This window comes from Urocampus carinirostris, chromosome 4, assembly GCF_059441175.1.
Source record: "Urocampus carinirostris isolate Australia breed hairy pipefish chromosome 4, RoL_Ucar_1.0, whole genome shotgun sequence".
NCBI lineage: Eukaryota > Metazoa > Chordata > Actinopteri > Syngnathiformes > Syngnathidae > Urocampus > Urocampus carinirostris.
Genome location: NC_142352.1, coordinates 3896386 through 3920491, shown reverse-complemented (window position 1 = coordinate 3920491; position 24106 = coordinate 3896386). Strand labels below are relative to the sequence as shown.

General features: G+C 42.3%; 1 protein-coding gene across 1 annotated transcript; it reads left to right on the top strand.

Moving 5' to 3' along the window:
• Positions 1-493: 493 nt before the first annotated feature.
• Positions 494-24088, top strand: chrna3 (cholinergic receptor, nicotinic, alpha 3). Its single transcript, XM_088333331.1, has 6 exons — positions 494-500; positions 3256-3395; positions 7522-7566; positions 17394-17503; positions 18804-19956; positions 23670-24088. The coding sequence occupies exons 1-6, from the start codon at positions 494-496 to the stop codon at positions 23796-23798; spliced, it is 1584 nt and encodes a 527-aa protein (XP_088189457.1). The 3' UTR covers positions 23799-24088.
• Positions 24089-24106: the final 18 nt, after the last annotated feature.

The window sequence follows — 24106 nt, the reverse complement described above, 5'->3', positions numbered from 1 at the left end:
GAGATCAAAGCCAGGAGAGAAAGCTTACCACGTGTGGTGAGTCATAATTTTATTCATATTTAGTTGTTTTTGTCTTTTATTAGCATATTTGGTATTGGAGTAATCCAAAAGTCATTGAAAGTAATCCAGTTAAAGTAACCCTAGCGAACCCTGGTTGCCGCGGCGATCAACCTGGAGTCGGAGGCTGGAACAGCTTTTCACTCCAACCCCTCTACTCCCCACCCCCTCCCTCATGCTCGCTTGCTTTCCTTTCCACTCTGCATCTTGTCACTCTTCCTATGACTTCCTCCGAAGCGTTACCCAGCGCAGCCTCCTTCCAACAGACAGGAAAATGAAAAGGAAAGGCACATTTTACCTTCTTTTGGCATCCCTTTTTTTCTTGCATCTTCAGGGTGAGTTGGAACGCTTCCACTCTGTAAATTCTAAACGTAACATGTTCATTATAGTTTTTGTGTTGTTTGCTAATGAAGGTAAAGAATGTAGATATGTCATTATGTGGGGTATAGATATTTTTTTGAAGTTCACTTCAACAAAACAAAATTTGGTTTCACAATAAATGCAGGATTTTTTTGTGTGTAATAACATTTTTTTTAAAGATATTTAAAACGTAATAAATTCTGGGTTAATGACAAAACAATTGGAATATTGCAAGCGTTTTATTGTTTTCATATTGCTTATTAGAGCAAATCTCAAATATTAAGTATTTGTCACGGTTGCCATGGCGCCCAATTGGCCCCGCCCCTGTAGCGCCTGCTGCGGCTCGTTGACATATTGGCTTTTCTTTCGTTTAAGCTCAGTGCTCTCATTTTTCCTTTGTCAGTCTGGCAATGAACTTCTGCCCTGCAAGACGTTGGTTTCGACTCGGTCTTGTCCCTGTTGGTATTTCCTGTACGGTATTGTTCCTGTTTATTTTGTCCTGTTTAACATCGGTTTTCAGTTTAGTTTCTGTCTATTTTTGTCCTGTTTATTATTTTCTCCAGTTTTCGTTCCCATATAGTTTGTCCTGTTTAATTTCGATATCCTGTTTTGATATCAATCTTGTCCGTCCCATTGTTTATCATCGGTTTCAGTTTCAATCCCGTCTAGTTTGTCCTGTTTATTTTCGATATCCTGATTTATTATCTATCCTGTCTGTCCCATCCTGTCTCGACCCCATCTGTCCGATATCAACTCGGACAATTGGAATCGATCCCGTCGGTCTCTGGCTTCCTATCATTTCACGCCAGACTGCTGCCTAACATGCATGACTCCCCATTTCCCATAATATAAAAAGCTTATGTGAGAACGTCACGCGTTTGGGTCCTGATCCTGTTCCGGTTCTTGACAGTATTGGCACTAATCAGAAATATTGAACAGATAAAAGGCTTGCAATATTTTATTGGATACGTACAGAATCCAAAATGGAGGACATTTTTGTCATTTACTTGCTTATATAAATTAGAATATCGTTACCACATTATTCTAATTTTCACTCCTGTATAGTCAAAATTATACCAGAAAAAAAAATTGATTTCATGAAGTCAGCGCATCTATTAAATTTAATTAATTTTTTTATTTTGCATAAGTGTGGGACTGTACCAGTGTATGTGAGAGAGTATTATAGTAAGTGTGTGTGACTACAGTTGTGTATGTAAGACAGTATGATAGTAGGTGTGTGTGATTATCAGGGTTGGGTAGGGTTACTTTAACTGGATTACTTTCAATGACTTTTGGATTACTCCAATACCAAATATGCTAATAAAAGACAAAAGAAACTAAATATGAATAAAGTGATGACTCACAACACGTGGTAAGCTTTCTCTCCTGGCTTTGATCCCTTTGATCTCCAGCAAAACTAAGATAAAATGCGACAGAAACAAAATGAAAATAAATCCAAACAGCTTGCCAACATCGTTTTTGCCGTTCCATGTATTCCGTGACTCCCCAAGCCTGCACAAAATTTAGTCGTTTTATTCGTATTTAGTTTCTTTTGTCTTTTATTAGCATATTTGGTATTGGAGTCATCCAAAAGTACCGTATTTTCCGCACTATAAGGCGCACCTAAAAGCCTTTATTTTTTTCCAAAGCTGATCATGCGGCTTATAATACAGTGCGCCTTATATATGGATCAATGTTAAGTTGCAAAGTCTTGCAACTAAGGCAAGCAGCCGTCAACTAGATTTTCCCCCGAAGGCGAAGTCGTCCACGGTGTATGCTGGGGTTTATATACCGGCGTTTCATTTCCTAACCAATGTGTCAATCATCATTTGAATCAGTCACTATTGGCTAAAGTTATTCGGAGGTAAAGGGGGCGGATCCTTTTTATCATTTACAGGCTCGCATAGGCTAAAGGGGCGAAACAAAGCCTGCAATTGGCCGAAAAATATGAATTTGAATCACACGTTGGGTTGCACTACGGCATAGAGAAAACATTTTTACTATTCTGTATTTGTAAATATTTGACTCTCCTGGATTTACTACACTCACGGTTGTAAAAAGACCATGGTTACGTATCGTTATTGAACGTGACGGCTGCAAGAGAACTTAGGTGAGCTATGCGGCTTTATATTTTCCCGGTATCTTGTTTTAGAACGATCTTGATGTTTCTGTGACGAGTCTATTTTTAAACTCAATTCAATTCAAAGTGTTTATTGTCATATGCACAGTAAAGAACCCCGTTTCCCTGCACAATAAAATTCTTACTTTGCTGTCCACACAGTTGCCAGCAAAAAATAAAATGGAAACTAAGAAATGTTTGGCATTTCTTGAATCCCAAGACTTTGACCTTCCCAATGATATTTGGAATGATGCATTTGAGTGATTGGTGACATTGTACAGACACTGTTTCCGTACTTGTCTGAGACACGTATTTGCTTCTTTGCAAGCTTTGGGAATGTTAAGGGGGTAATAAGTTTGACTGAACTATCTGACTGTTTTGTAGACGTTCCCATTGTAGCGCCTTATAATCCGGTGCGCCTTATGTATGGAAAATATAGGACCAAGAACTATTTTTTGGGGGTGCGCCCTATAACCCGGTGCGCCTTATAGTGCGGAAAATGCGGTAATTGAAGGTAATCAAGTTAAAGTAACCCTCCCCAACCAACCCTGGGCGTACGTTACTATGGTTAAGAAAGTAAGAAAGCATAATAGTAAGTGTAAGTGTAAGAGCAAATGTGAATTATTTCCAATGTGGTCCCTCACACCTTGTCTCACAGCACACTGGTTGAAAAAATATTTGTTTAAACGGATGTTTTTTCCATCCTTCCATCCATCCAGAAGTTGGATGCTCAGAAGGCGAGCACAAGCTCTTCTCGGTCATCTTCTCAAAGTACAACCAGTTCATCCGACCGGTGGAGAACGTGTCGGAGCCAGTCATCGTGCAGTTTGAGGTCTCCATGTCCCAACTGGTCAAAGTGGTGAGCGAACACTATAGCTTTCTGGCCCCTTTAGTATGTTCAAACTGGGCAGTGTTCCCTCTAAGCTGCGCGCGTGCACAATGCGCACTGCTCGCTTATTCTCAGCGCACAAGAAAATCTATCCAGCGCACAAAAATCAGGGCTCCAAATTACTAATTAAGAAGCGACTTAAGTCAAAGTTACAGTGCATGAAGGTAAAAATACACGGGTTCCCCCGACGTTGTGTCCTAAATGAGGTATTTTGAAGTCGAGTCGAAGTAGAACGAAGTTGAGTAAAGTTAGTAGAGAACCGGCTTCCTCGGCTCGGCTCACTAAAAGGAACCGGCTCTTTCGGGTCCTAAACGGCTCTTCAGGTTGTTTTTGCTTCTTTAATTCCCACATGACCAAATATATTGTAAAATTATGCACAACATGACTTAAAGGAAGGGGGGAATAGAACAAAAAAGAAAAAAATACCAAAATGAAAAAGTAGTGAAAGGCTGAGAAAAAAACAAACTAAAGGAAGAGAAAAAAAGAAGGAACAATTTAGAAAAAAAGCCAGAAAAAAGAAAGAAATGTAGGAAAAAAGTAAATAGAGAACAAAAAGAAAAAAGTAACAAAAAACTAAAAAAAAAAACACGGAAAAAAGAAGAAAAAGTTTGTGTTGCATTCAAATAATTTCCAATTATATCAAGTGAATCTTTTTGCCAACATTGTACTTCCACTAAAAAATGTGATTAAGTATAGTTCTGTGTCTTACAACCGACTCAATAAGCCCCCCAAAATGTTAATATTATGCGACAGAATATATCAGGAAATAAAAAGAAATGGATATCTTGTGAAAGAATTGTAAGAACAAACGACGTTTGTAGGCCGTCCAACCTTTGCAATAGTACATGAGTCAATTCATTCAAAAGAGAAAAATAATTTTGCATTGCCGGAAACTCAGCAAAATGTAACTTGATGTCAAGTTTTGGACATGTTTGATAATGAATTATCTTGCCACACTTGAGATTATGGTTGCTCACTGTTGTTTCAAGCGTTGCTCACCGACTTTGTGTGAACGCTCAGACCCGTAAGGAAAATTACAGGGAACATTGGTGGTGAGTGAATACTATAGCTTGCTGGCCCCTTTAGTATGTTCAAACTGGGCTGCAATTTATGGAGTGGCTCCTCTAAACTGTCATCGTTCTGCTAAATGAGTATGTTGCCGTGACGGATGGCCGCCGGTGCAAGGTGGTAGCATGACCAATTGAGGTTTGGACTGAATATATATTGACTGGAAAGTGGCAGCTGGTGACTTGAAGTGCAGATGTGCTTCAATTAGTTAGCACGATAGCATAATTGATTGAATCCTGCTCAACAAAATGACAGGTTCAACCCAACACTTGTAACAAAAACCTGTATACAAAAAAGACACAGAGCATTGTGTATGGTTTACTTGCAAGGGAAGCGAACGGAAAACTGCTTTTGGTTACAGTTCCTCCAACTCACTCCCAAAGCAGCCTTCCCTCACCTTGCCTTTTATTCAGAAAAGGAACGCCCTAATTACAAGGTGGTTTCGACTGCTAAACAGAAGAATGCATTTGAAGGTTAAATGTTCCAGTTTAAAACCAGTTATTGCACAAACACTCGTTATTTGAAATGTGACTGATTAACTCTCTTCCAATATACTCAGGAAAAGATCCTTGGCCTTCAGTTTAAATCTGTAACTGATTAACACCATTTATTCTCTCTTGCCAGGGTGTAGTGGAAGACATTTGCTGGGAGAATATTTTATTCTGTAAGCACAATATCTCACAAGAAAACATATAACACACATAAATTATAGTAAAGTTGAATACTTTATGTACATTATTCCAACACAAAAATATAATTTTGCCTCTGTTAAGTCTGGAAATGTTGTTTGTCTAGATAATAAGAGATGGGTGGGCAGCACGGCGGCGCAGTGGTTAGCGCGTGTGCGGCACAGTTCTAAGGTCTTGGGAACCTCCTGTGTGAGCTCAAATCCAGCTACCGGACTTCCTGTGTGGAGTTTGTATGTTCTCCCCGTGCTTGCGTGGGTTTCCTCCGGGCACTCCGGTTTCCTCCCACATTCCAAAAACATGCATTTCAGGTGAATTGGCCGGTCCAAATTGTCCCTAGGTGTGAATGAGCGAAAGAGTTGTCTGTCCCTGTGTGCCCTGCGATTGGCTGGCAACCAGTTCAGGGTGTCCCCTGCCTACTGCCCGATGATCGCTGGGATGGGCTCCAGCACCCCCGCGACCCTACTGAGGATAGGCGGTGCAGCTAATGAGATGAGATGATATAAGAAATGGAATTGAGAGAATTGGCTTGTTCTTGTGTTAGATTTTATTTCCTGGTTAAGATTTTGAAAATAATTTAGGCAATCATTGAGTTAGCTTTCAGACTATTTCTTTTTTTTAATCCATTGAATATATTTAACACCACACTCTTATGTATGGTCAGCTTCCCTGAAGAATCAAAAGGAAGTATATCGTCCTTCTCTTCAGGCCCTAAAATATCTGAGACAAATCTCGTCCATCAATACTTATTAAATAATTCCATAATGCCTGTAATCTTCGTTTCATTGCTTTTCCCTGGTTGTTCTCCTTCCAGATGTGTGCTTTCAAATTTAAGCATTTAACCAATCACATTTTTACCATTTCTTGTTGCTAGGTTTTGAAAACTACCTTGAGGCCTTCAGGATGAGATTTGCAGGCTCTGCTTTTTACAATCAGCCATGGAGAGAACAGTTTGTGTAGCCAATCGGGTTTCGAGTTGCCGTCCGAACGGAAGCTAGCGGGTGCAGAGAAAGGTTATCAGTTTCACAAAGTTTGACTGGTGTAGGGGCGTTAATCTACCAAAGCTGTGAAGCAAGGAAATACAGTATCGCGGTTGTGTTGATTTAATAGATAGATGGATAGATAGATAGATAGAGATAGATAGATAGATAGATACTTTATTCATCCCCGTAGGGAAATTCACACCAAAAGCAAAAGGTTGCACAACTCCAAAGCGAGCAAGCGTTGCGCAAACAGAGAAATGTTTTTCCGCCACTTTCAGCCCAAAGGTAAGATCTTAAATCTGAGTGCAATTCTGACCCGATCCAAATTTCAAACAGTCGGGGCTAAAATGTCAATCATGTTCTGGTCTGGCTGAACCTCTGTCCGAGTGCCACTTTTTAAAAAAATATGTCATCGCTGTGTTTATACAGTGGTAGTTTTAAACTTAGATTTTCTTTCAAAAGACAGGGCCTTTAGAATCAAAAACAACTACCCACCCTCCCACTTTCGCTCAGTCTGAGATCCCAGGGGGGGCCGTGTTTGGGGCGTGGACCCGCCATCTTGCACACGCAACACAAGCAGCTTGAGAAAGGCTGCGATGATGATTTAAGCCAGAAGATGGAGTCAGCGAGTAAAAAATGTCAAAGTTGCTTTTGGCACCTGAGAGGGGAAAAAAATGAGGCTTATATTCCATGTCTTCTAACATCACATACAAGTAGTTATGGGGTTATTTTTAAAATCAAAATCATTTTTGTGTCACAACCAGAACGGAAGCAGAACCCAGATGCGTAACGTTAATCACAATTTTATTGAGATATAGAGGAAAGGCCGCGCCCGCTATCCGGTGCTCACTGGACGCGGGAAGCAAGCCGCTCACAGAATCGGAACGTGTTCCGAAAGCGGAAGTGGATCTTCTGGAGTAGGGGTTTGTAGTGTAAGAGACGGAAAAACAGGTCGTTAGCCGAGACGGGAGATCAGAACGTGGTCGGGGTCAAAAAATGAGTCGTTAGCCGGGACGGGAGATCAAGACGTGGTCGGGGTCCAAAAACCGGTCGTAGCCGGAGACAAACGGGAAAATCAGGAACAGACGGGGGGGAAAACCGACAAGAGTCCGAGTCAAAAATGCTTGCCTTGTGCAAACAGAGGTTCGCTGACGGACTGACAACAGGCGCCAAACGAGCGGGCACAGATGAATGTAATCAGTCATCATGACATTTTGTGAAACGCACATAAAAATAATAACAACCCGGGCTGAACTTAACTGTTCCCCAGACTTCCGCTCACAAGTGACAGCGCTCCATCTGTTTTAAAACATGTAAGGATTTCCTTTCCTAAAATCTCTTGTGCTCCTCTGCCTCCAGGATGAAGTCAACCAGATCATGGAGACCAACCTGTGGCTGAGACACGTAAGTTCAGTGCCCCGAGCGGATTTTCAAGACTAGTGTGTCTGTACTCCGGAATTATTTACGGGATGGAGACGAGGGGCAGCTTTTAAGCACATTGGTGCTTTGCGGTCCGGGTTCTTAAAACAACCTGATAACCATCACAATATGGCACAGGTGTCAAAGAGGCGGCCCGCGGGCCAGATCAGGCCCGCTAAGGGATTGAATCCGGCCCGCGAGACAAGACTCAGAGAAGCGCAAGAGAAAAACAAGCTGCAGGTTGAAATATGTCAACATGATGTTGACAAAGCCAGGTGCCTCTCACAAAGGCACTGTACTTGTATTTATTTCTCTCTCTCTTCCTTTCTCTTCTTTCTTTCTCTTCTTTCTTTTCTTTCTCATCTTTCTTTTCTTTCTTTACTTTCTTTTCTTTCTTTTCTTTCTTTTCTTTCTTTCTTTCTCTTCTTTTCTTTCTATTCTTTCTCTTCTTTCTCTTTCTTTCTCTTCTTTCTTTCTCTCTTTCTCTTCTTTCTTTATCTTCTTTCTTTCTCTTTGTTTTTTCTTTTCTTTCTCTTCTTTCACTTCTTTCTTTCTCTTCTTTCTTTTCTTTCTCTTTTTTCTTTTGTTTATCTTCTTTCTTTCTCCTTTTTCTTTCTCTTCTTTCTTTCTTTTCTTTCTTTCTCTTCTTTCATTCTTTTCTTTCTTTCTTTCTCTTCTTTTCTTTCTCTTCTTTCTCTTTCTTTCTCTTCTTTCTTTCTCTCTTTCTCTTATCTCTCTTCTTTCTTTCTCTACTTTCTTTTTCTTCTTTCTTTCTCTTTGTTTTTTCTTTTCTTTCTCTTCTTTCGCTTCTTTCTTTCTCTTCTCTCTTTTCTTTCTCTTTTTTTCTTTTCTTTCTCTTCTTTATCTTCTTTCTTTCTCCTTTTTATTTCTCTTCTTTCTTTCTTTTCTTTCTTTCTCTTCTTTCATTTTCTTCTTTCTTTCTTTCCCTTCTTTCTTTCTTTCTTTCTCTTCTTTCTTCCTCTCTTTCTCTATCTTTTTCTTTTTCTCTTTCTTTTTCTCTTTCTCATTCTCTCTCTTTCTTTCTTTTCTCTTCCCTTCCCTTTAATCTACTAGTCCGGCCCCCAACAGAATTTTTGTTCTATCGTTGTGGCCCCCGAGTTAAAATGAGTTTGACACCCCTGCAATATGGGATCAAGTGCAGATAAGAAGAGCAAATGGATGGAATTGATTTTAAAATGCAGGAAGCGTGATGTTTTTGTCCAGTGACGTGCGGCAAGGTGAAGTCAGATTTACATATAAATGAACCTAAAGTTAATTTATCGTTTGATTGGCAGGGCTAAAAAGCAATATATTAACTAGCATGGGGAAAAAAAAACATTTTTTTCTTACCCAAGTGATTCTCAAATAGTGGGGCAGGCCCCTCAGGGGATCTCGGCAACTTTTTCTTTAACTTTCAAAAAAAATCAAGTGTAATTCAACCTCCACTACACTAGGGGCAGTGGCGGTCGGGCAGGGTTTTGTTTACATTTAACCTCCACAACGATGCATCGGATGCTAACGTTAGCATAGCGCTAAAATCTCCTGCCCGCTGCTATCAATAAATAGCAGCTCGCACACCCCGACGGAGTTTTTATCGTCGCCGGCGACTTTAATCGGGCATGTTTAAGGACTGTACTTCCCAAATCCATTCAACACGTGGACTGAGCAATTAGGGAAAAAACACTGGACCGTGTGTACAGTAAAGTCAAACATCTAGTTGGATCCGCCCATCTCTGTCTGTCCCTCACCCCCTCATACACCCCCCCCCCCTCCAGAGGAAACAAAGCATATACAACAAAGACAGTTAAAACATCTTCTTTGTTTTATCCTCACTGTAAAATGTGGAACTGGAGTCGTCCAATTTCGTTGTCACAATATATCCCATGTTGTAACAATGACAATAAAGGTATATATTCTATTCTGTTCTATATAGCATAGAACACAGGTGTCAAACAGGCGGCCCGCGGGCCAAATCAGGCCCGCTAAGGGATTGAATCCGGTCCGCGACACAACGCTTAGAGAAGCACAAGAGAAAAACGGGCCGCAGGTTGAAATATATCCACATGATGTTAACAAAGCCGGGTGCCTGTCAAAAACGCTGTACTTGGATTTCTCTCTCACTCTCTCTCTCTTCCTTCCTTTTTCTCTCACTCTCTAGCTCTCTTTCACTCTCGCTGTCTCTCTTTCTCTCTTTCTTTGTTCCTCTTCCTCTCTGTGTCTTTTTACCTTCTTTTGCTCTCTTCCTTTTTCTCTCTTTTCTCTCTCTCCATCTCACTTGCTTTCTCCTTCTCTCTTTCTCTTTTTCTCCTCTCTTTGCATTTCTCTTTGGATTTCATACTTTCTCTCTTTTAACCCCTTCTCTATTTCTCATTTCATCTCTTTTGTTTCTCTCTCTCCCTCTTTCTCTCTCTTTTCTCTCTCTGTCTTTCTCCCTTTCTCTTTTTCTTTGTCCTAGCCTCTCTACTTCTCTCTCCCTCCCTATTTTTCTCTTATTTCTTTCTCCCTTTTTTTTAATCTCTAATCTACTTCTACGGCCCCCCGAGAGAATGTTTGTTCTATCGTGTGGCCCCCGGGTTAAAATGAGTTTGACACCCCTGGCATAGAATATAAGCATCCATGGGATCCCTTGAGTGTCTCCTCCACTTCATAGGGGAATTAACACGGATGATGAGACAAATGTCTTAGGGGTGGGGAGAGGGCGAGAGGAGTTCTTCTTCCAAGAGAGGGTGGGGGGCGTGACAGAAGGTAAAATAGAAGCACTTAGTTGTATATGAAGTCTTTGCGCAACTCCTTTTGCATTAAAGCACAGGTGTCAAACAGGCGCGAGACAACACTCAGAGAAGCGCAAGAGAAAAACAAGCTGCAGGTTGAAATTTGTCAACTTGATGTTGCCAAAGAAGGTGCCTCGAACAAAGACACTGTACTTGTATTTCTCTCTCTCTCTGTCTCTCTCTGTCTCTCTGTCTCTGTCTCTTTAACTCTCTGTGTCTCTCTTTTTCTGTTCCTTTGTTACTATTTGTCTCTTTCTCTCTCTGTCTCTCTTGCTCTCTCTCTCTTCCCCCCCCTCTCTCTCTCTCTCTCCCTTACCCCTTTTCTTCCACTCTGTCTCTTTCACACTCTGTGTCTCTTTTTCTCTTCCTTTGTTGCTCTTTGTCTCTGTCTCTCTCTCTCTCTCTCTCTCTCTCTCTCTCTCTCTTCTGTTCCTTTGTTACTCTTTGTCTCTTTCTCTCTCTTGCTCTCTCTCTCTCTCTCTGTCTCTCTCTCTCTCCCCCACCCCTTTTCTCCCACTCTCTGTCTCTGTCTCTTTCACTCTCTGTGTCTCTCTTTTTCTCTTCCTTTGTTGCTCTTTTTTGTGTCTTTTTAACTTGTTTTGCTCTAACTTCCTTTTTTCCTTTCCTCTCTTTTCTCTTTCTCTCTTCCTACCCTTCGCACTTTCTATTCTTTTTTCTCTCCTTCCGTCCTTCTATTTCTCTTTGGATTTCTGTCTTCCGCTCCCTTTCTTTCCCCTCTCTCACGACTTCTCTTTTTATCTCTTTTGTTTCTCACGCTCTCTCTCTCTCTCTTTGTCTTTCTTTGTCCCGTCCTCTCTCCTTTTCCCTCCCTCTTTCTCTTATTTCTTTATCTCTCTTTTTCTTTAATCTACTAGTCCGGCCCCCGACAGAATGTTTGTTCTATCGTGTGGCCCCCGAGTTAAAATGAGTTTGACACCCCTGCATTAAAGCATCAGTATTTTGGTAATCATTCTTCCTGTAAACCATCAAAGAGGAACCGGAATTCTGTCATAGCCTCCTCTGGAGGGGGATTTCGGCAGCTACGCCGCTAGGTACGCCCCTAGAACCCCATAGAGCAGGGTTGTCAAACATGCGGCCCGGGGGCCGGATCAGGCCCGCTAAGGGATTGAATCCGGCCCGCGAGACGACGCTCAGAGAAGCGTAAGAGAAAAACGAGCTGCAGGTGGAAATAGGTCCACTTGATGTTGCCAAAAAAGGTGCCTCTCACAAAGACACTGTACTTGTATTTCTTTCTCTCTCTCTCTCTCTTTCTTTCACTTTCTGTGTCTGTCTCTCTTTTTCTCTTTCTTTGTTTCTCTTTGTCTCTTTCTCTCTCATTGTCTTTTTACTTTTTTTGCTCTCTCTTCCTTTCCTCTCTTTATCTCTCTCTCTCTAGGTTTCCCATTCCCCCTTCTCCCATTCTCTGTTTCTCTCCTTTTTTTTCTCTCCTTCTCTCTATTTCTTTTTGGATATCTTTCTTTCCCTCTCTTTCTTTCCCTGTCTCATTAATTGTCTTTAGCTCTTGTTTCTCACATTTCACGTTCTCCCTCTTCTCTCTCTCTCCCTCTCTCTCTCGCTCTATCTCTCTCTGTCTCTCTGCCTCTCTCTTTTTCACTTTCTTTGTTTCTCTTTGTCTCTTTCTCTCTCTTTGTCTTTTTACTTTATTTTGCTCTCTCTTCCTTTTCTCTCTTTTCTCTCATTATCTCTCTCTCTAGGTTTCCCATTCTCTCCTTCTCCCATTCTCTGTTTCTCTCCTTTTTTTTCTCTCCTCTCTATTTCTATTTGGATATCTTTCTTTCTCTCTCTTTCTTTCCCTCTCTCATTAATTGTCTTTAGCTCTTGTTTCTCACGTTTCACGTTCTCCCTATTCTCTCTCTCTCTCTCTCTCTTTCTCCCTTTCTCTCTCTTTGTCCCACCCTCTCTCTTTTTCTCTCCTTCGCTTTGTCTTATTTTTTTTCCCTTTTTCTTTCTCTCTAATATACTAGTCCGGCCCCCGAGAGAATGTTTGTTCTATCATGTGGCCCCCGGGTTAAAATGAGTTTGACACCCCTGCCATAGAGGGTCCACCCACCGGGGTCTCATAAAACTACATGGGAAACACTGAATATAACATGTTCCTTTGAAAAGATTTTCACTGGATTGCAGAGGTGATCCTTGATAGCTCCTCAGGTCTTTTCGACGTCCCATATTTTAATGCTTTGTTTTACTGAAGACGCTTCAGTTCAACCTGAAAAGAAAGCGGGGCGGAAAAATTGTGCTCTGATTGGCTCCCTGTCCCTATTCAAACCCAGTCATGTCAATCTCCTGTTGTCAGTCCATCTGCGAACCTCTGTATATACAAGGCAAGGCTTTTTTGACCCTGACTCCTGCCTGTCCCGTTTTTGCTCCCGTTTGTCTCCGGCTGTGACCTGTTTCGATCCCGACCACGTCTGCTCTCCCGTTCCGGCTTCCGACCCATTTTTGATCCCGACTACGTCTACTCTCCCGTCCTGGCTTACGACTCATTTCCGACCACGCCTTTCTCTCCCAGTCCCGGCAACCGACCTGTTTTTCCGTCCCTGACACCGCCATCGCCCGCTACAGTAGATCCACTTCCGTATTCGGATCACAATCCGAGTGCGAGAGCGACTTTCTTCCTGCGTCCAGTGAGCATCGGATCGCGGGCGCTACCGTTCCTCTTTCTTTCAATGAAATTGTGAGAAAACGTTACGCGATTGGGTCTACCCTGTGTGCTGGTCGTGACAAATTCATTCCGTCCGAGTTTTATATCCCCTGCTGTATTGTTGCTTTAAGGATCCTCCAAGTACTGCCAAGAGTATAAAGGACCATTAAGCACGTTTTACTTCCTTCTGTCCTAACTGAATAATTTCTCTCTTCCTTCTTTATTATTTCTATTGGAAATCCGGGTGAATCATGCTATGTTTTGTCTTAAGTTATACGGTGCGGTTTATGATCTCTTTTTGTGTTAAGTTTTATCTTGCAGCGGGCACTAAAATCTTTATGTTTCTATCAACCACCGAGACGCCCAACGGTTTTAATTTGTCACATACTCTAAGGGTAAATTTACATGGAAAGGACTTTCACGTTTGAAGTTTTCACCTTGATTGATTGAAGCATCAACGAATTCCCAAACAGAAACGACAAATATTTGCACAAAAAACAGATGTACAATATAATCATATAAAACAGAAACTTGTGCGTAAAGGGAGTAAGCTGACTCCAAAGCTTTTAAGTGCCAACCCGTATTACATTTTTTTCCTTGCAGGGAAGACTTATTCAAAATCAAAACCACAATACGCCATTCCCTACAAAGGAAAATTTAAAAACCAATAAATGATTACTGTCAGGACCAGAATGAAAACAGGACCCAATTGCGTTACGTTTCTCAAAAGTTTTATTGGAGGAAAGAGAAAGGGCTGCGCCCATGAACCGGTGTTCGCTGGACGCGGGAAGCAAGTCGCTCTCGTACTCGGATTGTGCTCCGAACGCAGAAGTGGATAGATACATAGATGTCCAGACAGACAGACAGACAGACAGACAGACAGACAGACAGACAGACAGACAGACAGACAGACAGACAGACAGACAGACAGACAGACAGACAGACAGACAGACAGACAGACAGACAGACAGACAGACAGACAGACAGACAGACAGACAGACAGACAGACAGATAGATAGATAGATAGATAGATAGATAGATAGATAGATAGATAGATAGATAGATAGATAGATAGATAGATAGATAGATAGATAGATAGATAGATAGATAGATAGATAGATAGATAGATAGATAGATGGATGGATGGATGGATGGATGGATGGATGGATGGATGGATGGATGGATGGATAGATAGATAGATACTTTATTCATCCCTGCAGAGAAATTCACACTTCCAGCAGTATCCTTGTGTTGAAAATAAAATAATGATAAAGTGAAATAAATAGAATACATAAATACCCAATGTAACATGTTGATATAGAGCATAGGTGTCAAAAAGGCGGCCCGCGGGCCAGATCAGGCCCGCTAAGGAATTGAAACCGGCCCGTTAGACGACACTCAGAGAAGCGCAAGGGAAAGACGAGCTGCAGGTTGAAATATGTCAACTTGATGTTGCCAAAGAAAGGTGCCTCGAACACTGTACTTGTATTTCTTTCTCTCTCTCTCTCTCCTCCTCTCTCCTCTCCTCTCTTCTCTCTCCTTTCTCTTTCTCACTCTCTTTCTCTCCTCTCTCTCTCCTCTCTCTCCTCTCTCTCACTTTCTCTCCTCTCTCTCCTCTCCTCTCTTCTCCCCTCTCCTCTCCTCTCTTTCTCTTTCTTTCTTTCTCTCTGTTTCTCTCTCTCTCTTTCTTTCTCTCTCTCTCTTCCACCCCTTTCCCCCCACTCTCTGTGTCTCTTTTTCTCTTCCTTTGTTGCTCTTTGTCTCTTTCTCTCTGTCTTTTAACCTCTTTTGCTCTAACTTCCCTTTTCTCTTTCTCTCTTCATACTCTTCGCGCTTTCTTTTCTCTTTTCTCTCCTTCTGTCTTTCTATTTCTCTTTGGATTTCTTTTTTCCTCTCTCTTTCTTTTCCCCCTCCCTCACGACTTTTTATCTTTTGTTTCTCACGCTCTCTCCCTCTCTTTTTTCTTTCTTTGTCCCGCCCTCTCTCCTTTTCCCTCCTTCTTCCTCTTTTTTCTTTCTCTCTCTTTTTCTTTCTCTCGAATCTACTAGTCCGGCCCCCGACAAAATGTTTGTTCTATCGTGTGGCCCCCGAGTTCAAATGAGTTTGACACCCCTGATATAGAGTATTTTAAATAGTGCTACATAAAATGCACACTGTAATAAAAATAGGGTAATATGCAAACGTGGGGGTGGGGTTAAATGTGGGCTTTTATTCCCCTGGGTGGAGTTAAAGAGCCTCATGGCATGAGGAGGAAATGATCTCCTCAGTCTGTCCGTGGAACAAGACTGTGACGGCAGTCTGTCGCTGAAGCTGCTCTTCCGTTTGAAGATGATGCTGTGTAGTGGATGTGATGAGTTGTCCATGATTGGTCGCAGCTTGTTCAGTGCCCGTCTTTCAGCTACAGTTGTCAGGCTGTCCAACTCTGTGCCCACAACAGAGCCCTCTTCCTCACCAGTTTAATAAGAGGAGGCATCCTTCTTCTTAGCGCTCCCTCCCCAACACACTGCCGCATAGAAGAGGGCCCTTGCCACAACAGTCTCATATGCAGGAGCTTTTTGCAGATGTTGAAGGACGCCAGCCTTCTGAGGAAGTAAAGTCGGCTTTGACCTTTCCTACATAGGGCTTCTGTGTTGGCAGTCCAGTCCAGTTTATTGTCCAGCTGCACACCCAGGTATTTGTAGGTCTGGACAAATTCTACACAGTCTCCTTTGATAGTTACAGGAACCGGGTGAGTTCTAGTTCTCCTGAAGTCTTCTCCTGGATCTTCCGTAGCGAGCGATGCTGGTGTCAGGGACGGGAAAAACGTGTCGGTAGCCGGGGCTGAGAGAGCAAGGCATGGTCGGGGTCGGAAGCGAGTCGTAAGCCAGAACGGGAGAGTAGACGTAGTCGGGGGACGAAAAGAGATCGTAATTCAGGACGGGAGAATAGACGTGGTCAGGAGCAAAAACGGGACAGGTGGGTCAGGGTCGAAAAAGGCTTGCCTAGTATTCACTGAGGTTTGCAGACGGACTGACAACAGGGGACAGACAGGACTGGGTTCAAATACTGACAGGGAGCCAATCAGAACCCGCGGCAGTTGGCGCCAAATGAGCGGGCACAGCTGATTCACATCAGTAATCATGACAGATTACAACTTACAATTTCAACACAATGGTAAGAGAACGCGGTGTTTGAATTCTAGTTATTTTAAAATCTGCATAGCCTCTCAAATGATGAGCCCTTACGTAAATCCCAAACATTTTCTCAAAATTTGTAGGCAAAGTTTTGTTTAAAGCATTAAATAAGATGATAGCTGTATTATATTTGACAAGGTCCTGAAATTTGAGCATCTTACCCTGTAGAAACAGCTCACGAGTATGATCCAGATACCCAGCCTTGTGAATAAAATGCTCGTTTTTGTACTGTAACAAACTAATTTCCCACAATTCCCCACACAATGTCAAGTATGGAAGGACATACTAAACTTGCTAAACTATTTGGCCCCCTTGAACTTTGAGACCTTTAGCCACATTTCAGACTTCAAACATGTCATTTCTTGTGAAGCATCAACAAGAAGTGGGACACAATCCTGAAGAGGAGCACACTTTATTGGATATTTTAAACTTCTTTAACAAATAAAAAACGAAAAAGCGGGTGTGTAAAATGATTCAGCCCCTTTATTTTCAGTGCAGCAAACTCCAAAAGTTCACTCCAGAAGTTCAGTGCGTACCTCTGAATGAGTCAATGTTGATCTAAGTGACTAACAATGATAAATGGAATACAGGACCATTCTGGTAGATAACCTGATGGAAACCTGAGACTGGGACGGAGATTTGTCTTCCAACAAGACAATGATCCAAAACATAAAGCAAAAGCTACAATGGAATGGTTCACCCAAAAACATATCAAGGTCAAGGGGGGCCAAATAGTTTCGCAAGACACTGTAAGTACAGTAAAAAGTAAGGAGCGTGTCCTTATCAAGGAATGGTTTTCTCTTATTACTATTATATTGTGAGGCTTTTGGAGCTTTTTATGTGTCTGACTTGGGTTTTTTGTTATACCTTGAGTTGTTATAGTTCCGGCTTTTTTTTTTAAATGTTCTTGACGTGGTGACGAAAGGTAGTTGGAATCACAAAAACATTTGATTGGTATTGAATTTTGCACATCTGGTTAGCTGCTCCTCTTGCACTCTTTGCACTACTGTAAAATACTATACATAGCCATAATTATTTAGTATATTATTAGTACTCAATACTCCAACTCAATACAACATTTTATTTATATCTGTACATTCAAGGAAACTGTGCGGGTCAGATGTATCGACATTTCGTTCTGTATACACGAGTACTGGAATGACAATAAAGTAAATCTGAATCTGAATGTCATTTGTATCATTTTAGATCTGGAATGACTACAAACTCAAGTGGAACCCAAAAGATTTCGGGGGTGTCGAGTTCATACGAGTGCCGTCCAACCGGATATGGAAGCCTGATATTGTATTATACAATAAGTGAGTGTTTTTTAATTCATATATTATTATATATTTGTTTGTTTTAAGGAAAGGCTATTTAAGAAAACCCAGCTGCATTCAACACTACTCTTTAAACTTTGAATATGAGGCTTTAAATCTTGTTTTCTCATTAGAATAATAACAAAAATAATAATGAAGAAAAAGTAGTATACTATTATAATGATAATTGTGGCAACTATTATAATTCCTATATCTTGTGAGGAAGAAAAAAATTGATGTGAGTGACCAATAAGATAAAGTCGGGCGAGAGAGACAAGAGGGACAGAAAGAGGGACGCAACATCCAGAGACACAGAACTCAGAGTGACAGAAACAAAAAAAAACTGAGGACATTTTCCATGCATGTTGCAGTTGAGGACAATCAAAATGCCCTTTGAAACTTAGAGGTCCATAAAGACCTTATCCATCCATTTACTGCAACGCTAGGATCCCTGGGGCTCTGGAGCCTAACCCAGCTATCCTGGGGCAGTGGGCACGGGACACCCTGGTTGCCAGCCTTGTGTCACAGGGAACACACAAACAAGACATTTTACTTGTACCCAGGGTACCCACAGGAAACCAACGCAAGCACGAGGAGAACATGCAAACCCTGGACAGGGAGGCACCATACGGCTGACGCGCCAACCACTCAGCCGCTGTGCCGCCCTAGAGAGCATATATCAAAAACATTTCTGGTGACAAGGCTGGGATTGATATAGTACTAACTGAAAAAAATATTAAAATATCAACAACAACATGTCACGGACCAGGAACGGAGACGGGACCCAATTGCGTTCGTTTTACTCAGTTTTATTTAGAAGAAGGAAAGGACTTGCATCCACGATCCGATGATCATCGGTCACGGGTAGCAGATAGTTGGGACGCGGAAGTGGCACTTCCATGTCGAGCAAAGGTAGTTGTTGAAAGGGAGAAAAACGGGTTGATGGCTGGGGCGGAGGAGCAAAAACATAAACGGGTCCAGAAAAGAGGTCGGCAACGGGAATCAGACAGAAAACAGGGCAGGATAGAGTCAGAGAGTCACAAAAGCTTGCCTAGCGGGTAGCATAGGTTCGCAGATGCTCAGACAAGTGTTTTCAGGAAGGCGGGAGTTTAAAAAGAGTCCAACAGCCAATCAGGGTCCGTGGGTGTTGGCGCCAACGGGGCAGACTCAGGTGCCCCGCATCAGTAATCATGACACAACAACAAAGATCTTCAAAAATAACAACAATTAGATTAGTCTACTTTTATGTCTTGTATAAGTTTACTTCATAAGTCGTAAAAACAGTTTTCTCTCTCAACAGCGCAGTGGGAGACTTTCAGGTGGACGACAAGACGAAAGCCCTTCTCAGATACAACGGTGAGGTGACGTGGATCCCGCCTGCCATCTTCAAGAGCTCGTGCAAAATCGACGTCACCTACTTCCCCTTCGACTACCAGAACTGCACAATGAAGTTCGGCTCCTGGACTTACGACAAAGCCAAGATAGACCTGGTGTTGATAGGCACCACCATCAACCTCAAGGACTTCTGGGAAAGCGGCGAGTGGATGATTATCGACGCCCCCGGCTACAAACATGACATCAAGTACAACTGCTGCGAGGAGATCTACACGGACATTACGTACTCGTTGTACATCCGCCGCCTGCCGCTCTTCTACACCGTCAACATGATCATCCCTTGCCTGCTCATTTCCTTTCTCACGGTCCTGGTCTTCTACCTGCCGTCCGACTGCGGCGAGAAGGTTACGCTTTGCATCTCTGTGCTGCTCTCCCTGACTGTCTTCCTTCTGGTCATCACCGAAACAATCCCCTCCACCTCGCTGGTCATTCCACTGATCGGCGAGTACCTCCTCTTCACCATGATCTTTGTCACCCTCTCCATCGTCATCACAGTCTTTGTGCTCAACGTCCACTACCGCACACCCAAGACTCACACCATGCCGCGGTGGGTACGCGGTGTCTTCCTCGGTCTGTTGCCAAGAGTCATGTTCATGACCCGGCCGGGGAAAAACCTGGAGAAGACTGATGAAAACGTTCCAATCTTGCAACAGAGACCGTGCGGTGTGCACACTCCTGGTTCCAAACACAAGACTCAGGCTCTGGCTTGCAGTGTGGTGTCCAGCCTGACCAACCGGCAAAAGCATCAGAACAACACAGAGCTTTCCGATCTCAACAACTTCAACGCAACCGAGCTAGCCAAAACCTGTGATGGACGGTGCACCTGGCACCAAAGGGCGGGGAGACTCCCGACGGACTCCGGGGGAGGCAGTGGATTGGGGTGTCTGGGTGTCCTCAGCGGGGGCGGAGTACCCGGATCAGGGAGTAAATGCTCCAGTTCCGAATCTCTAGATGCGGGTGTCTTGACCCTGCTGCCGTTCTCCCCCGAAATCAAGGAGGCCATCGAGAACGTCAAATACATCGCAGAGAACATGAGAATGCAGAATGAGGCCAAGGAGGTGAGATGACAGACACACATTTTCTATTCCGTTGATTTTGACATACTGTGGGGGGTTCTGGTCCCCATTAACCGCGATAGACAGGGGATTATGTTGATTACCTTCAATTTGTCTTTGATGTCCTCATCTCATCTCATCTCATCTCATCTCATTAGCTGCACCGCTTGTCCTCAGTAGGGTCGCGGGGGTGCTGGAGCCCATCCCAGCAATCATCGGGCAGTGGGCAGGGGACACCCTGAACTGGTTGCCAGCCAATCGCAGGGCACACAGGGACAGACAACTCGCTCGCTCATTCACACCTAGGGACAATTTGGACCGGCCACTCCACCTGAAATGCATGTCTTTGGAATGTGGGAGGAAACCGGAGTGCCCGGAGGAAACCCACGCAAGCACGGGGAGAACATACAAACTCCGCACAGGAAGTCCGGTAGCTGGATTTGAACCCACACAGGAGGTTCCCAAGACCTTAGAACTGTGCCACACACGCGCTAACACTGCGCCGCCGTGCTGCTCTTTGATGTCCTTATATTTAATATTACAAGCAATTCCAATTTCATATGCTGTTGTTTTAAGGAAAAAAAATAGGCTTATATTTCATGTCTTCTAACATCGTTTACAAGTATAGTGGAACCTCGGTTCTCGACCATAATCCGTTCCAGAACCCTGTTCGAAAACCGATTTGGTCGATCACCGAAAATCGTTTAAAAGTAATGTAAAATCCTTTAAATCCGTTTCAAATCCTTGAAGGCTTACCATGAACGTAAACATGAAGCTAACCCGTACGTAGAAAGATTACGCTAACATGAACGTGTAAAAATAAAAAAATCAGGTCGTTTACACATCATTTAGAACCGGGGTCTCCACAACAAGTGGTGAGCGGTTAAAGGATAAAGAAAAGATTGATGAACAGGATTTCTTACCTTTGTGGTGGTCTGCAGAAGCCATGCTCTATTCCCTCGAAAGAAGGGAAACACATCTTCTTCATATTTTGCTATCATTTCTTTCTTAAATGCAATAGTTGTACACACTACTCTTCTTTTTTCACCTGTAGCAACTTTGCTGCTTGCACCGACCTTCTTCCGAGGCATAATTAGGGGTTGAAGCACTCCGTTCACCGATATTAAAAACAAAAGCAAAAAGAAGTGCGCGGTCACGTGACAACAGTTCTTCACGAGGGGTGGGGGCAATCTACACCCGTACGCCGCTCAACATCGCCCCTAGCGTACCGGCGTTCGAACTCTGATTTTTTGAACGAAAAGCGAAGCAAGAATTTTTCAGAATTTTTGGTCGAGAACCGATTTGTTCGAACTGAGAGGCGTTCGAAAACCGAGGTTCCACTGTAGTTATTTTTAAAATCAAAATCATTTTTGTGTCACAACCAGAACGGAAGTAGCACCCAGGTGCGTAACGTTAATCACAAGTTTATTGAGATATAAAGGAAAGCGGGAGTGGTTCTTCCGGAGCGGGGGTTCGTAGTGTAAGAGACGGAAAAACGGGTCGTTAGCCAGGACGAGAGATCAGAACGTGGTCGGGGTCAAAAAACGAATCGTTAGCCGGGACGGGAGATCAAGACGTGGTCAGGGTCAAAAAACGGGTCGTAGCCGGAGACTAACGGGGAAATCAGGAATGGACGGGTGGAAAACGGGTGAAAAAACGGGAACGACGGGAGTCAGAGTCAGAAATGCTCGCCTTGTGAAAACAGAGGTTGTTTTAAGAAAAATCTCTATCACAATCATAACACTTTTGTAATGGTTTCAAACAAGAAATTAGACCATTCTGTGCCATATAGTGTTACCCTAAAGCAATTTGCTGATATGTAAATGGGGAGAATGATGATTTATTACCACTCTGCCATTTACTTGAAAAACGTTTTAATTTTCTGCCTGTCACCACAAATGTCTTAGATGGATGACCAAAGATGATTTAATTCATTCATCGAAATAGGTTAGACCAATGGCTCCCAAACTTTTGCAGTCTGGCAATAACCCACACCAAACAAAGTAAACAACAACAAAAAAGAATTGTGCACACTATAAAAAGGTAAACATTGCAAACAAAAAACAATCCATATAATTTTAAGGCTGTAAACCTGTCATATCTGCTATTAGTGTAATATAAAATGTACCATGTGCTACTGCAGCATGTATATCAGTGCAATGAATGTATTCAAGTATCAATTAAAACCCGCCATTCCTGCTAACATATTAACACTACTGCTACAACTATTTTTTACTCTTAAAACATTTCACTTATTAACTTGCATGAATAAAAAGTGTTAACCTCTAATCGATAATGTAGTTTCGGGGTTGGACACTATTAGACATTTTTAAATAGAGTCAAAGCATTGGTTATGCCGCTTTGATGGAGGTTTGTTTACGTCTAAGTCCACTTGTAGAAGCACCTTCTTCGTCTTTTACTTGTAATCCTTTTTACATGCCGTAATAATTTTTAAGGTGCTAGTTCAATTACTTGTGCTTCCTCTGGACGGAGCGACTACGCGAAAGCAAATTCTGCAACAGGCGTTTCCTTCTGTTCCACAAAAACAAAATTGGTCCAAACGAGTGATGTACCGCCCTTCTTCGGTGCAAGCTTCGTTTCCATCTCGTTTGTTGACTCTGGGACTATGTTTACGGAGTCCGCCATGACACTCAATGAGCTCACAGGGTGGGTGTGGCATAGTGTGGTGCTTGCAAACTTCTAATCGAGTTTATTGGCTTGTGCTATTATTAAAACTTGCCTCTGATTGGTCGACGCTTTTAAAACTCGAACAGTAATAATTGTGGTTGGCCAAAACTCCATCACTCGCCACAAAACCTTGAAAAAAACCACCGTGCTTTGCAGTTTCACAACCGCACTACATTCAAACTTCTGACTGCCGCCCCCCTACCGCCTTCTTCTTCCTCACCGCCCCCTACAGACCTTTCCACTGCCCCCAGGGTGGCGGTACCACCATCTTTGGGAACCACTGGATTAGACTAACCTAGTGAAATTGGATAATTTATTGCAACATAATCACTGTCCAAATTGTTTGTATAAATCCTGTGCAAACAGTAAGAATGTCTTCTTCCATTTTTTTTCTAAAAAAAAAAAACCCGCATCACACAAGTTTTCTTGTGATAGAACTTGAGGTAGGGGAGAAGATGTTCTTATCATTAAACATGATTATACGTTAGGCATTTACAGTAATTTGCATGCCACTGGGTGTAATCTATTTAAAGATGGTGTATGCGATTAGAAAACTCAAGGCTGCAATCATGACTTAAGGCCAAGAGATGGCGACAGAGTAACACATAATTTGAATGCAAGTACATGGCATTTCTTAGACGGGCTAGAATAAACTCTTCTATTTTCATCTTTTTAGGGGTTTGTTCTTTCCTGAACAAGTTTGATTAAAGTAAGACAAATGGAAAATAAAGCACAAATGCTCCTAGAACTCAGTTGGGCATTGTTAACACATGCGTAATAGTGAAAATATTTACTTTTTAAGGACACATCAAACTATGCTCCCTATTTTCAATGTTCCTTTATGTCATTTCTGTTCGTCACTTTGACATAGAAAATGGGAAGCATTTTTTTTACCTTAGTGGAGGTATTGTTTTGGTCTACGAGTAAATCAATTGATTCTTCCGAAAGCCATATTGGATTCCTAAAATCATTATAGTTAGTAAAAAAACCTTGCATTCATTAATACCTTATTTATTTTCACTTTTCAGGTCCAGGACGATTGGAAATATGTCGCCATGGTGATTGACCGTATCTTTCTGTGGGTTTTTGTCCTGGTGTGCATCCTAGGAACCGCTGGCCTTTTCCTTCAGCCTCTTCTACTTGGAGAAGACATATAAATACATATTATTCTTTGATATTTTTTTTATACAACTCAGACTGTCAAAATGTACAGATTTTTAAAAGAAAATGAAATAAACATGAGTCGTTTATTTTAGGAAATCAGAAGGCCTTGGAATTGCTCTTCAGAGCATGGCAGCTTGTATACATTATGGTGATGGAGCGACATCTTGCGGTGATACTTTAGTACTACAAGTGAAATTGCCGTATCAAAGGACTTTTTTTCCCAAAGACAGAATGCTCCCAGGCCTTGGTCACTCAAAATCACGAAGACAAAGGCTCATCAACATTTATTATCTGCACCGCT

Coding starts and splice junctions, on each gene's coding strand:
- chrna3 (XM_088333331.1), top strand. Junction 17,504..18,803: donor GATATTGTATTATACAATAA/GTGAGTGTTTTT, acceptor CTCTCTCAACAG/CGCAGTGGGAGACTTTCAGG. Junction 19,957..23,669: donor TGCAGAATGAGGCCAAGGAG/GTGAGATGACAG, acceptor TTCACTTTTCAG/GTCCAGGACGATTGGAAATA.